This window comes from Galendromus occidentalis, unplaced genomic scaffold (genome assembly GCF_000255335.2).
Source record: "Galendromus occidentalis unplaced genomic scaffold, Mocc_1.1 scf7180000075620, whole genome shotgun sequence".
In the NCBI taxonomy this organism is placed as follows: Eukaryota; Metazoa; Arthropoda; class Arachnida; order Mesostigmata; family Phytoseiidae; genus Galendromus; species Galendromus occidentalis.
The window spans coordinates 62,861-76,181 of NW_003803610.1; the positions used below are offsets into that span (position 1 = coordinate 62,861).

General features: G+C 51.6%; 3 protein-coding genes across 3 annotated transcripts; 1 reads left to right on the top strand and 2 right to left on the bottom strand.

The window, feature by feature from the left end:
- Window positions 1–5,093: 5,093 nt before the first annotated feature.
- On the top strand, window positions 5,094–8,823 carry Gclm (Glutamate-cysteine ligase modifier subunit). Its single transcript, XM_003737848.2, has 6 exons — window positions 5,094–5,407; window positions 5,691–5,756; window positions 7,249–7,375; window positions 7,736–7,864; window positions 8,021–8,257; window positions 8,344–8,823. The coding sequence occupies exons 1-6, from the start codon at window positions 5,312–5,314 to the stop codon at window positions 8,457–8,459; spliced, it is 771 nt and encodes a 256-aa protein (XP_003737896.1). The 5' UTR covers window positions 5,094–5,311; the 3' UTR covers window positions 8,460–8,823.
- Window positions 8,824–10,611: 1,788 nt separating this feature from the next.
- LOC108864602 (52 kDa repressor of the inhibitor of the protein kinase-like) lies at window positions 10,612–11,841 on the bottom strand. Its single transcript, XM_018640597.1, has one exon. It carries the CDS (start codon window positions 11,839–11,841, stop codon window positions 10,612–10,614), a length of 1,230 nt encoding a protein of 409 aa, XP_018496113.1.
- Window positions 11,842–11,886: 45 nt separating this feature from the next.
- LOC100905025 (uncharacterized) lies at window positions 11,887–13,032 on the bottom strand. The gene has a single exon (XM_003737855.1). It carries the CDS (start codon window positions 13,030–13,032, stop codon window positions 11,887–11,889), a length of 1,146 nt encoding a protein of 381 aa, XP_003737903.1.
- Window positions 13,033–13,321: the final 289 nt, after the last annotated feature.

Genomic DNA, 13,321 nt, shown 5'->3' on the forward strand with positions numbered 1-13,321 from the left:
AATCCCGAATGCTCATCCCCGTCCTCCCAATCCGTTATATCCAGGAGCTACCCGTTCAATGCGGGACTCTCGTGGCAGAATTCCATTGCGCGGCGCACCCTCACGGAATCTCTGCAAGTTCAATCCTTGTGTCTCCCTTCCATCGAGGCTCGGAGCCTCAATCGGGCAGTGTGACCGCCACACTCTGGAATACACAGAATGACTCAAGTTACTCGTTCTGCGTTCTGCGGGGCACTCACCGAGCATTGCGAGAAAGGTTGCGAGCTCGGTCACGTCCAATGCCTCTGCCCCGGTGCTGGCATCTCGACTAACCAGATTACCCGCCGCCAGAACGACTCGGTAAGAGCTGTAGAGCATGGCCACTTCGAAATGCCTCAGAGTCAGAGACATTCAATCGTGCAAAATCAGAATGTCCATAATGAGACATCTCCGATGTCGAATGCCCTGTCGCGAGGCGACAAACGAGCCCCCCTTTGGTTTACTCGACTTTCCCTGATTCAGGGCGTTCGATAGCGGGAGCAAAAATCAACGATCAAGGAGCAAAGTTCGTCATAAACAGTGGAGCTCCGGCATCGCAAATTAATTGCAGAGACATTCCACTGACTGATTCAGAGCAAAATTCTTCCGGAAGAATTGAAAGAGTTCGATGACTCATTCTCTAGCAAGTTGGGCTTGGTTCGCACTCATCAGGATGAAGTGATCTTGAGTCGGGAGTCGTGTCCGTCCGGCAGCCTTCGAGACGGATGCCATTCGCAAAGCGAGCCGAAGTTGAGAAGAAAATTGAGAAACTGCTCCGACTCGACGTCATTGAGCGTGTCCAGTCCAGCAAATGGAAATCTCCTTTCGTCGTCGTGAAAAAGAGAGACGGTGACATCCGTGTACGCGTTAACTTACGGAGTGTTAACGAAGCTATCGTGGCCGACGCCTTCCCGCGACCTCATTCCGATGATCCATTCGAGAAATTACGTGGGTCAAGCGTCGCCACGAACCTTTACCTCACTTCAGCGAGCTTTCGAATGAAACAAGCCGAAGAAACCAGAGATCTGACAGCGTACATCAAACCGAACGGCTCCTTTCGATTCGAGAGAATCTGGTCCAGAATTGCTTCCGCACCGTCAGCTTTCCAGGACATTATGCGGGACGTACTGAAGGACTCGAAGTGCGTCTTGGTATATTTGGACGATTAACTGATAATCGGTGCTTCGAAAAGAACACGATCGCCGTTTGCAGGAGGCTTTCAGACGGATACAAGACGTCGGTGAAGACTCTGAATTCGAAGTGCGTCATGCCGGTCTTGGAAGAAATCGATTTCTCCTGATATCATGTGACAGCGGAAGTTATTCGCCCGAGCCCGATAATCTCGGGGCAATTCGTAGGCTACCTCGCCCGCTGAGCGTCTCACAGGTCAAATCCGTGCTGGGCACATGTCCGTTCTACATGAAGTTAGTACCTCGATTCTCAGATCTTAAAGCGCCATTAAGGCGTCTGATCAAGGATGAAGCTCGTTTTGAATAGAGCAACGAACAAGAGGAAGCCTCGGAGAACTGGAAAAAAAAGTGACGATTCCCGACCCGAGTTGACCAACTACCGTAGCATGTGACGCTTCAGAAATCGGAATGGGTTGCGTGCGACTCCAACGTCCATCGCGGGAGAAAGCGATAGCTTATGCTCATTCGACGAGGCCCAGCTCGGATACTCGACAGGAGAGATCGAAGCTCTCTCTGTTTCTTCGCGATCTAGCACTGGCATGTGTACCTCTGGGGAAGCGATCCACCCTGGGGCGGACCACCAGGCGTCAGTCTGACTTTTGGGTCCGAATGGAGGTGGGCGAGGGCCCATGAGGATAGGTCGGTGGCTCGAGAAACTCTGCACATATAGTTTCATTGTCGAGTATCGGTGAGGGAGCTCTGATAGCGTGCCTGACATGTGCCTGACCACTACGGCTACCAATCAAATATACCCTCCACGATGCCGCGGAACTCGCTGTAGCCACATGAGGCGAAAAACGCAAGCCGTCCACATGGTCGGAAATAGCACTTGTGAAGACGCCGAGCTCTCGGATCCATACCGGCGGAGACGTTTGGGAAAAATCAAGCGATTTCCATGGATTTCGGGGTGGTCGCATTACGCTACCCTAAACACTGCGGTGGAGTGCGTTCCGTCTGGCGCATGACGATGCTCACCCCGAATAGTCGAGACGAAGCACCGCTTGAATGGAGCTCACGGGCAAGATACTGGTGGCCGTCATTGGATCGGCTCATCGACGAAACCATACGGAGCTGCAAGCTCTGCTCGGAGCACGACAAAAGTGTTGTGCCAAACTCAGTCCCGATCACCCCAACCGATTTTCCCGAGTATCCATGGCAGCGCTTAGATGGCCTCAGACAAAAGGAACCCAGATAGCACCGGAGGGTCTCAATTCCGTTTCGCTATCCCCGTTCTGGATTATCAATCGAAGCGGGGAGAATTAGAGCTGGCGAACGAGTTTACTGTCAACGAGTCGGGTCATGTCTTTCTTGCGTCGGATGCTCCGTCGTGAGAGCGTACCGGAGACGTTGGGCTCGGATAATTGAGTACAATTCACATCAAGAGAGTTCAACGAATTTCTCCTGGATTTGCATGACAGGTGCCCAAATTATCATCCAAGAGCCAATGATCGAATTGAGAGATTTATTCGCACTCTAGGCCTCATGTTGACAAAGGCTGAAGCGGCGGGCGTCAATATCAGGGATCGCTCGGTAGAGATGCAGGGTTGATGAAATTCGACACTTCCAGCTGCAACTGGTGTTTCGCCGGCTGAGTCGCTTCACGGAAATCACGACCCCGCAAAACGAGATTGGATGTCAGCGCGGAGGTTCCGCTCTCTAGGCTACTTGATTCTGAAGAAACCCAAGCAGTCCGTGCCAGAGTTGAGGAAAACCAAAGCAAGCAGACAGTGTAAGCGAATCAATATCTTGCTGCGAGATGAGGATTTACGTGGAATTGGTATCTCGACGCTCTGACCTGTAAAGGAGAGGGAGTGTAGTCGTAGAGTCTAAGCGGTCTAGCGACGCGACGGTGGCGCCGCCAGTGACATGTTTAATAAACTGGTAGCCGGCAGGGACATTCCGGGTCTGAAGCTGCGAACGTGGAGAATGAAAATTTCTACAGTAAAACATCATTTGCGACACTACAATACTCACTAGAGCGAAGATTGCGTTCGACGGAACCTCCCTCCCAACGCTCCATGTTGTAAGAAATCAATGAGCGGCAGTCGCGAGGTCAAGCTTACATTTCTGCAAACCAATCGCCGATGGGTTGATCCGAAGCTCGGAGACTCGGCTCGAAGATGTTCTTGACTGTCACTCCGCGGCCGCGGAGGAGAGCGCAATTGCTGCTTCATCGATGCCTTCATCGAAGGACGCCAGGCTCGAGTGCTTGAGGTCTTGAAAGGAGTGAGGAGTGACTTCTCTGATTTCGGTGAGGAGTGCGATGGTTATGGTTATTACTGATGCTCGCTAATGTCTACACTTTTTCATTATATACATGAGCGACCCTGCTTCAGGGGCGGGTTTCCTCAGCAGATCCTTCATGTGTCATCCTCGTTACAAGGAGGAGGTCTTGCGGAGGTCAGTTCCTCCGTGATTCCGAATCCGGTATCCCGATGCTCGAGAGACACCCTCTGACCGGGGCGATACTCGAACGCCCTCGAATGCCGAGATGGGAATATTCTCCTGCTTCGCGATCGGCAATCCGTCAAAAGCCAACCATCTCAGAGATTCAACATCCGAAAAGAATGGGAGAAAACTCGCAAGTCTGGAATCCATTGACTCATTCTCGTTACAGTGCTTGTGTGCTCAAAGTTTCCGCCTAATCGTCATCGCCGCTGCCAGGGATGCGCATCCCGTCTCTGTTGAAGCAGCTCAAAATGAGACCAGAGAGCCCCCCTCCATCGATTCGCTATGTGAGACTTCAATCTCAGGGGGCGTCAATAAGACAGGCTTGCCCGCCGTCACCGTCTTTGCTCAAGATCTCGAGATCTATCGTTGGAGGGAAATTCCGGATAGAATGTCCAGAAGCAAGGAGGAGAGTCGATGTCGATTCTCGGAAAATTTCGCTCCCAGGGGAGAGCAGACATCCTCCTCGGATTCTAGGGCAGCCCGTGAAACTTTGGCCCGTCACGATGACGAGAGGAAGGAAAACTCGTCTGAGATCCCCTGTATGTGAGTTTGATCGTCATCACCGGAAGTATGGGATATGTTTTGTGTTTCAACGGAATGATGCAACTGGCTTTGCTCTCCGCTGTGATTTTCACTAGCATTGTGATCATGATCAGAACGATAGGATTTAGCGATTTCTCCTAATCATGCCACTGCTGACTAGGATTTCAGGTTTGATTTCGATTGGGTCTACCATTGGAATCATAATCATAGGTCTTAATCATAATGATCGCGGCATTCGAGATCCTGGAAGTCCGGATCGCATAGTCGGGATCGCGGTTTTCGGGACGCGACGATTATTTTACTTAACACTGGATTCCAAAGACTACCTCCTTCCTGATGCACCGGACCGCTTTCGAGGGAATCACGCACTTCCTCGTGTCGAGCTCCGGGAGCCGTACTCCGAGGGTATCGTCCACTGACCGAGCGCTCTCCGGTCAGTGGGCATCCGCCAAGCCGGCGCCGCGCCGTCAATATCAGCCGACTATGGAGAGCCCGGGGAGATCGTATTCGCCTCTTCTTTCGGAAAAAGAATCCTTCGATCGCGACAAATTGATGGGTAGTAGAAGCAGTAATCGCTGCAACCGTTCAGCTTGGCGAGCAATGCCCGCGCTGGGGTAGCCCACCCTATAAGAGCTTTGATTTACCCCGCGCAATCGGTCTCAGTCCTCCAAAAACGTCAGGTGACGGAGGATTACGTCCGCAGCCGCCACCACCGGAGCGACAGGATTTGCGAGAGAAAGTCACTGTCTTCCTCGTGCTTGAGTCACAGGCACCCATATGAGAGGCACAAAGTGGCTTCGAAGGTCGCGCGCTTCCACGGTGTTGTTACCCTCCCCGATTTCCGGTGCTCCTCTCCCTTGTGGCCTTAAATTTCGCCGCAAGAGCGATTCTGTGCCCTCGCCGTACTCTCGATCGCAAATCTACCACACAAGCAGAACGCCAGGGTAGCGATCGGAGGCCTCGGAAGTTCGCCCCCGTGATCGATTTAAACTGCGCTGTCAGGCTTGCCATTACCGCCACGACCCTCTGCCCCGATTGCAGGGGACCCTCGTTGTTCCGCGGAGTCGAAATCATCAGAAACTCTCACAGAATCCGATTCGATTCCAAGCATGATCAACGCAGACGAAATTGTTGTCCTCGACACAGGCAACATCATCAAGTGCAAGCAGTTAACCAAGCAAGACTTCGAAACTCTGTCGGATGAGGTGAGTGCAGCGGAAAGCCCCTGAGTCTCGCAGGCGACCCACCTTCTGTTCTGCGAGAGAGATTGGGTCCTTCGACGAGGAGCTTCGTTGGAATCTTGGGCCATTACCTCGCCTGTATTGACGTCTCCGTGAACTCCATGCTCAGTCAGTATACCTCCAGCATGTTCCTCCCGTTCATCTCGCGGAGGGTCCCAAGCTGTACCGTGCTGGCTACGAGCGTGAAACATGAGTCTCCGAGAGATCTCGCATTGGTAGCGCTATTGATTGGTATTCTTACTCACAGATGGTAGAAAGCGTCAGACACTGCTTGGATTCGCTATCGAGGAGTTTCGCGAACGTGGATACGAAGGTGAGGAAAGTCGCCGCCCTGTCAAGTATCTTCTCTGCAAGAAGCTCGACTATGTGTACATTGCCGTGTTCTGATGAAGGGAGCTTCCTCGTGGACAACAGCCGAGTTGTTGAACGGTGTAGTTGCCAATGAAATGGCCGACACCTCGGGGAGCATCCATTCAACGTATAAGTACGCGGCGAGAAACTCACCGGGTTGCATCTCAATGTTCAGCCTGTCCCGGTGCGTGAGTGACTCGAAAGACCTACCCAGATAGTGCCCATCGATCACAGTGAGCGAAGTGCAGAATTGCCAACTACCATGCAGCCGGATCATTGGTCGGTCGGAGCACATTGGTATGGATCAGATCGGTTGTCGGATCGGGTCGCAGGTGGCACGGAGCGTGTTCAGGAGAAGACTATAACCAAATACAACGCGGGATATTCTCGGCTGGGAGCAGGGGAGTAACCCACGGAGGCGTCCTCCGGAGAAATCTCCGTAAGACTGAGGCCTCAGTCCGTAGGGGAGACTTCACTCGCTACTGAAGACTGACTGGGGGGATCGATCAAAATATAAGGGAGGTTGGGCTTGCCCTTTGGATTTCCCTTCAAAGCGCCACCCGAGCCACACGAGTGAACAATGAAACAGTGGTGAGTCCTTCCGTGAGATGAAGTGCCTCGTCCCTTTCGGCTCCGTGGTCGACGTGGATCGTTGACCATACTTTCTCCCGCGTTCAAAAATTATATCGTGAGACTGTCGTCTATTGTCTTTGACTGATCGGTCCCACCATGAGGGGTTCGGGTTGCGTCGATGCGCTTCCCTGAGGTCGATCCCTCAACCGAGGATGAGTTCAGGCGCTCAATCGAGTGGGCGATGCACTTGGCGTCGGGGATCGCGACACCGGTCATGCAAAAGTGCGGCTGAGTATTTTCGAGGTACGCTTCCGCGGCGAGCGTATCGGAGAGCCTTGAGTACGAGTTTTCTTGTGAGTTCTCGTAACAGACAAAGCCCTGGTAAGTCATGCAACAGATGCTGACCGGCCTCCTCGCGGGTGCTGTAGAGAAGAAAGCAGATCTTATCAATGAGCGCTATAGGCTCGTTCTCAACATTCTAGATATCAGGTGAAAGATTCCCCAGCGATTGAGATCGCGCGGAACTAGTCCAAGGAGGCGATGATCCAGCCCTCCTTGGCCAGTAGCGTGCTGGCCACGGAGCTTCGGAGCCACTAGCATCGAAGCCTGTGGAGCGGGTGCGATGATCTTTTTCGGTCGCCCGGGAGCGTCCAGACCTTAGGCGCTCACGGCTGCGCTTCCATTTGCGGATCTTGGCAGGGGGATCGCGCGTTGGAGGTCCGCGATTCTCACTCACGTCTTTGACAATGCGTTTGTTTTTCCGTCGCCTTTCTGCGTACCACCGGGATCAGAGTAGTAGGTAGCATTATCTATATCCTGGGATGATGGCGCAGCAATCCGCGGCTGATCTACCCAGAGTACCCACCCATGATCGATTCCAGGTTGATTACACACATGAGAACCATTCCTCGGTTGTAGAAGCAAACGACAGGGACCAAGTACGGGTCTGCGTCAAAGTCTTCCTCACGCGCTTCGAAGAGAACGCGGTCCATGATGCTGTGCACAAAGGTGAGTGGTCACCGAACTTAGATTGTCGGTCGCTTCCGATTGTCATGGTCAACAACGAGGGCAATGGAAACTCCTTCGGATAACTGAAAATAGCGTCGAAACTTTACACCATCCGAGTTATCAAGCGATAGTATAAGTCGGTGTGACCTTGAAAGAATAAGACCTCTTCCTGAGCGCTCTGCCAGCCCAATGTCAGATATGAAAAGGCAGTCTTGGTTGCTCGCCGACGAGTGTCCTCTCCTGCTGTTCTAGAACGTCGAGGCTATATCGGCTCTAGGCTGAAGAGCTCCATCTGTACATAGCATTCCGCTCCACTCTGATGGCGAGACACCGATTCATACTCAGACGCTCTGTTTCCAGCCCTGACTCAACTCGACGTGAACCGAATCGAGTCCCTCATCGTGGCGTTCCCGCCAAGCGGAAACCATAAAATAGGATTACTGCAAATGCAGCCGGTGTGGAGAGCTTGCGAGGAGCTAATAGCTCAAGGTGATTCATGTGACTGACTTGAAGTGTCTCTCTTTCTTTCTCGCTGAGAGGAACCCCCTCATTTTGAATGCTCCGAAGCTCATTCATCATAATTAAATAACACACCTACATGATATGATGAATGTGTGTATATATGAGACGACAATTCCTTCGCAGGATCCGTTTGTTCGGCTGGAGTGGCGGATTTGGATCTGTCGCAGCTGAGCGAGCTCTATCAATGGGCTCCGAGTTTCAAGCCGACAACGAACCAATTATGCCTCGATACGATTTGCAATCTACCGAAAGAGATGACTGAGTTCGCCGCCGAGAATAATATTCAGCTCTTGAGCCACGGAGATGATAAAGAGCTCACGAGTCGAGTAAACGTGAGGAGAATTCTCCATGGCTTCAAAGGTCAGTTTGGAGCAGGTTCAGAAACTTGAGATGCAGGCCACAAGGTGAAAGGTCAATCACGACTTCCCCGATCCGTGCTCTTGCAGGAAACGTGGATGATTGGATCTGTGAATTCGCGACTCGATACACTGTATCTTTCCAATGTAGAGGTGTTCTCCACTCGAAAGGTTATATTGTCAAGCTCAGGCGGGAATCGCGTTGAACTTTCCTATTTGCTTGAATATGCCTATTTGTTACATGCATTGACCCTCCCTAGCTCTCGATTCAACATCTCTCATTCGGTCGCTGCTTCGGGAGGAGTATCGAGGACTGTACCTTAGGTATAGGGCCATTGTTCTCAACTCAGTCGAATCTTTTACTGGACGTTGTGGGATTCTCGATCCGACGCTTGGATGATGCGCTCAATCGCTCGTAGATCTCAACGAGATCTGATAGGAATTCGGAGAAAATGAATTAGTTATCTTTCCTATCGATTTTGAGGCGGCTCATATAGAACTCGAGTATCGACGGCGTCCTCAGAGCACAGAGAGGATCGCGAGCTTTACTATGAATAAATATACATTTGACGAATATTCCGAAGCGTTCTTTATTGTTCGTTGGCTGATGATTCATGTCGGGAGCGGCAGAAGCCTTGGGGAATATCCTGTCCCGCATTCACCGATGAGGCTACATCTCATCTCTCGCGACATTAATTTCGAATACGACTCCACGTTTGACTTGTAAATCATCCTCAATTTTGGTGAGACTCTTCCCCCATCGTGTTTTCGGGTGCTGCAGCGTTGCTGCGGTTGAGGTCACTCATTTTTCTCTCTCTGTCAGCTGACCGCGCGCGGCACATTAGTCTTGCTGACGGGACGACACCAATCATTACGGACGGGGACCCATTTGTAAACTCTCATTGTTGTCTCGCCGATGGTCACCCAGCGCTTTTCCCTGCAAGAAAGAGGGTACACATCATTTCTAGACAAAGTCGGTCTATACTACCTCAAAAGAGTTGCGACTGTTAGTCAGTTGTTCCCGTTACCTCGGGGATGCTGCAAACAATCGAAGCGGAACGGTCGTGGGAGGTTGGATCGCCCCGGGCTGGAATACTTACCACTTCCGAACTTTATCGACACTCTGCATGACGCGCTTGATCTCGTCCTTGGCCCGGCTCCGAGTTTCGGCTCGGAACGAACGCGAGCCTGATCGGGAAGACTGTCTGGACGAATCCATGTCATGCGCTCACTGAACGCTTTCCGTATTGAGATTCCTTCCGCAAAGTTTGCGATCACTTGATCCGCCTGATTGAAGACAGATGACTTGAACAGCAGGACGCCGACGATTCGAGTTCGCTTTCCCTCCCGGCTTCCTGATCGGAAATCAGCACGGTTTCACGCAACTTGACCGCCTGGCAGAGTGACTCGGTCCATGTACACGCAGAGGGGGTAGCGAGGGAAACCGACTGGATAACATTCAGTTCGACGGTGACATGGCTCGAAAATTGGCTCGAAAATGGGCTTTTGCCGCAGAACAATCCGTCGGTTTCTAACCACCGCTGTTTACATCTCAAATGAGCGACTCGCCTCCGTTGTTGACATTCTAAAAATGAATCGACGCATTCTGTCGCAAGTTTTGAAGAGAGGGCGGTCAGCGGCACGAGGAAGGCCGCTGCGTCATCCGACCATATGGAGAGGAGGCGGCGGGTCCGAGCCCTTTGAGATGTAAACAGCGGGGGTTAGAAACGTCACACGGCCAAAGGCTAGGATTTCCGAGCGGTGGTGGAGGAGGCTAGCAGACGTCATCGGCGGAGGGGCAACAGGCTCAGCCGCCGCCGCTTCGACCTGCTAGAGAGGCGCGAAATTTGGAATGCCGATTGCAGTAGGCCTTGGCGATGGAGTGGAGTGACGGAGCAGGCGTTCCTCATAGACGTCTCAAATTGGCTGAACCTCTGGAATACATCATGAGCAAAGAAACCGATTCCGACCCTCAGAGAATCCCAGACAGCATCAATCTCTAGAGGGAGGAATCTCGCCGACCGAGATTCGGGACCTTCTCGCGGGTACAGGGGCGGATCCAGGATTTTCTCTCGGGGGGGGCCAAAGCCCCGTCTGGTCGTGGATGGATGAGTTGGGAGCATATTATTTAAACTTTAATAGCTTAATATAACTTTAGGAGTTTATATTATGAACTGCTTCCCGAGCAGCACATTTATTCGGTCATATGGCTCGACTGTTCAAGTTTCACTCAGCCCTAGAACTAGATTCATCCAGTCAAGCTGGATTCACGCATTACAATCACGTGAAATGAAGTTTAACTTATATGGCACAACGATCAGGTGATAAAAAGCGAGCACAAAGCTTCGCTCGATTCAGCTACAAGACAAAATCTAGCTTCCTCGCATTCGAAGCTAAGGAGTCGATGACCTCCTCGGGATCGACGTCGATGCCCCGTAGGATGCTCATCGAGGCTAATCCATTCAGGCGAGCCTCGCCCATCACAGATCTCAAATACGTCTTCAGCAATCTAAGACTGCTGAAAGTACGTTCTGCGGAAGCGGTGGTTACTGGGTATGTAGCGAGTATTCTCAAGAGGATATTGATTTTGGGAAAATCAGCTGCGGGGCAGTGATTCAGTGCATCTATGGCGCCTGCAGGCACTCCGTTTTGCGGGACTTCCATCCACTTCGCGCGCCACCTTTCGAATTCGGCTTTTGCGACGTTAACACTACAGCTTAGATCGGACTCGTAAAACTCGATCGCTGGATGCAGATCCGTGACAGAGCTTCTCACTGCAAATTTGGGTATCAAACACTGGACCTTCAGGGCGCCCTGTCTCGCATCCGCGAACAGTGAGATAAACCCATCGATCAAGCTGTCGAGGTACGGAATGTAACTCGTCACTCGAAAATACTCTTCACTTGAATCTGCGGGATGATTCTCCCTGTTGAGCTGTCTTTCACATATGCGTGGCATTCTGATATCAATTTCGAGGGAGTCGCAAACCTCTGTAACCTCTGCCAAAATTTGTTGGAATCCATCGATCGCAGCTTCTCGCCTCCGCCTCAAGACAAGGAGTACGTTGTCCACTAAGTCAAGTGCCGCGAAAATATCAAGCTCCTTCGCTTGAAGTTTCACGGACAAGGGCAAAAAAAGAGATGAGAAACTCTCGATGATGAATAAAGACGTCACGAACTGGCATTTACAAATCGCGCTCAGAAGTTCGTAGGAGCGAGCTCCGGTTTCACCAACTTCTTGCTCCAGCTCCAGCAACGACTGCACGATCGGTATAAGAAGCTCCTTGAAAGCTATGAAAGCCTGGTGGCTCTCCACCCAACGCGTCATACACAATGTTTTGAGTCTCTTTTTTCTGGAATTCGATGAGTTCGAGCGTTCGATCTGATCTTGTAGAATTCTCGTTCGTTTTGAAGAGTTCGAAAAGAATGCACATACATTCGCCACTGAGCCAGCTACCAATCGGATCGCGGCGAGCTCGCTGGAGTGCACCAAAGCCAAATTCAAACAATGAGACGCACAATGGAAGTAGAGCGCTTGAGGAACGACGGCTTTTATCTCGGCTTGCGCACCCTTGTTTGACCCTCTCATCGCACTACAGCCATCATAACCCTGACCTCTGAGGTTCCGGACTGTCTAGTCCTTCTTCTTGAAGAACACCGAGTATGCTGCGGGCAACCCAGACCCTGTCTTCTCTTCCACATCAGAAAATTTGAGGAAGACTTCTTTGACAACGTGCTGATTATCTTCGCCGCCAACATAACGAAGACACACGGTCAGTTGATCGGTCTTCCCCACGTCCCTCGATTCGTCAGCTAGCACGGCGAAGAACTTGGCGACCTTGACCTCGGCGACAATTCTCCGTCGTATGATCTTCCCAATCGTTGAGATGATCTCGTTTTGGAACGTATGACTAACGTATGTCGCGTTCTTCTTGGCGCTGTTGAGGTGTTCTTCCAGAAGCCGATCCCCGGCATCGAGTCGATACCGCAACAGAGCTCTGAAGTTGCCGTCATTATTATTTCCGTCGACGGCGCTAAGAGACCCATCATCTCTGTGACCTCGAAGTGGTATATTTTGCTTCCCGCAGAGAAGAATCGTTCTGATTATAGGTACCAATCCTTGTCGATTCTTCTTCACCTGCTCTTCTCGTGCGGCTAACAATCGGTTCCTGAGGTCGTGGCCGACCTTATCGTTGTACCAATCGAGGAATTTCTCAGCTTTTCCTTTAGCCTCGCAATGATATTGGCAACGCTCATGGTTCTTCAGAATATCCAAGGCCTTCTTATACTTGTTGAGAGGTTTCGCGACCAGAACACCGAGGAAGTTGGGCCCTCTCTGATCCGACGTTTCTCTCGCAAACAGGACGCAGTATTTGCAGAAAGCCCCTCCGCCATGCATTTCGCTATAGGCTAACCACGGCCATTTCACGAGATAATGATGCTGGAAAGCACGAGTGCGAGTCGACTCCAGAACTTTCGGGAACTGATAGTGCTCATCGGGTTTCCAGCAATCTGTCAGCGCTTTGAACCGCTCCTCCTCCGTCAAAGGAGCATGTAGAGAGGAACTCTTCCGAACGAAGCGGCCAATATCCATGGGATCGAATGCCAACCGCGGCTTCTTCACGGCCGGAGACGCATTCGAATCGCACTCGTCCAAGGTTTCAATTATAGGCGGAGATTCCGCTCCGTCTTGTTGAGTCGAGGACGTCTGTAGGTCTCCCTCGGCCACAGTTCCCGGTTCCGTGGAGAAGAAATTTGTGAGCTTTTCTTGTCTCTTCATCTTTCATCACGATGAATTCGAACACTGATTTCGCTTTGGACCGCAGATAACGCGAGGTGCGTGTCTTGAACGTAAACACAATTTTAGATGTCGTCGTTGCACATAGGTGTGAGTCTGCGGGGCTCTTCTCGGACGCGAAAGTTATCGATTCAAAGGATATATGAAGCTTTCCGGGGCAGACTGCCGGAATTGGTCGTCAATTGAGACCATTCTCAACCGATATAGTATGTATACCTTAGGCTCTCGGGGGGGCCATGGCCCCCTTGGCCCCCCCCTGGATCCGCCACTG

Bases quoted from the DNA above. Each gene is read 5' to 3' on its own strand.
- Gclm (XM_003737848.2), top strand. From the start codon at position 5,312: ATGATCAACGCAGACGAAATTGTTGTCCTCGACACAGGCAACATCATC. The intron at 5,757-7,248 runs GTGAGGAAAGTC...GATCGATTCCAG, and splicing joins TCGCGAACGTGGATACGAAG to GTTGATTACACACATGAGAA. The intron at 7,865-8,020 runs GTGATTCATGTG...ATTCCTTCGCAG, and splicing joins CGAGGAGCTAATAGCTCAAG to GATCCGTTTGTTCGGCTGGA.
- LOC108864602 (XM_018640597.1), bottom strand. From the start codon at position 11,841: ATGAGAGGGTCAAACAAGGGTGCGCAAGCCGAGATAAAAGCCGTCGTT.
- LOC100905025 (XM_003737855.1), bottom strand. From the start codon at position 13,032: ATGAAGAGACAAGAAAAGCTCACAAATTTCTTCTCCACGGAACCGGGA.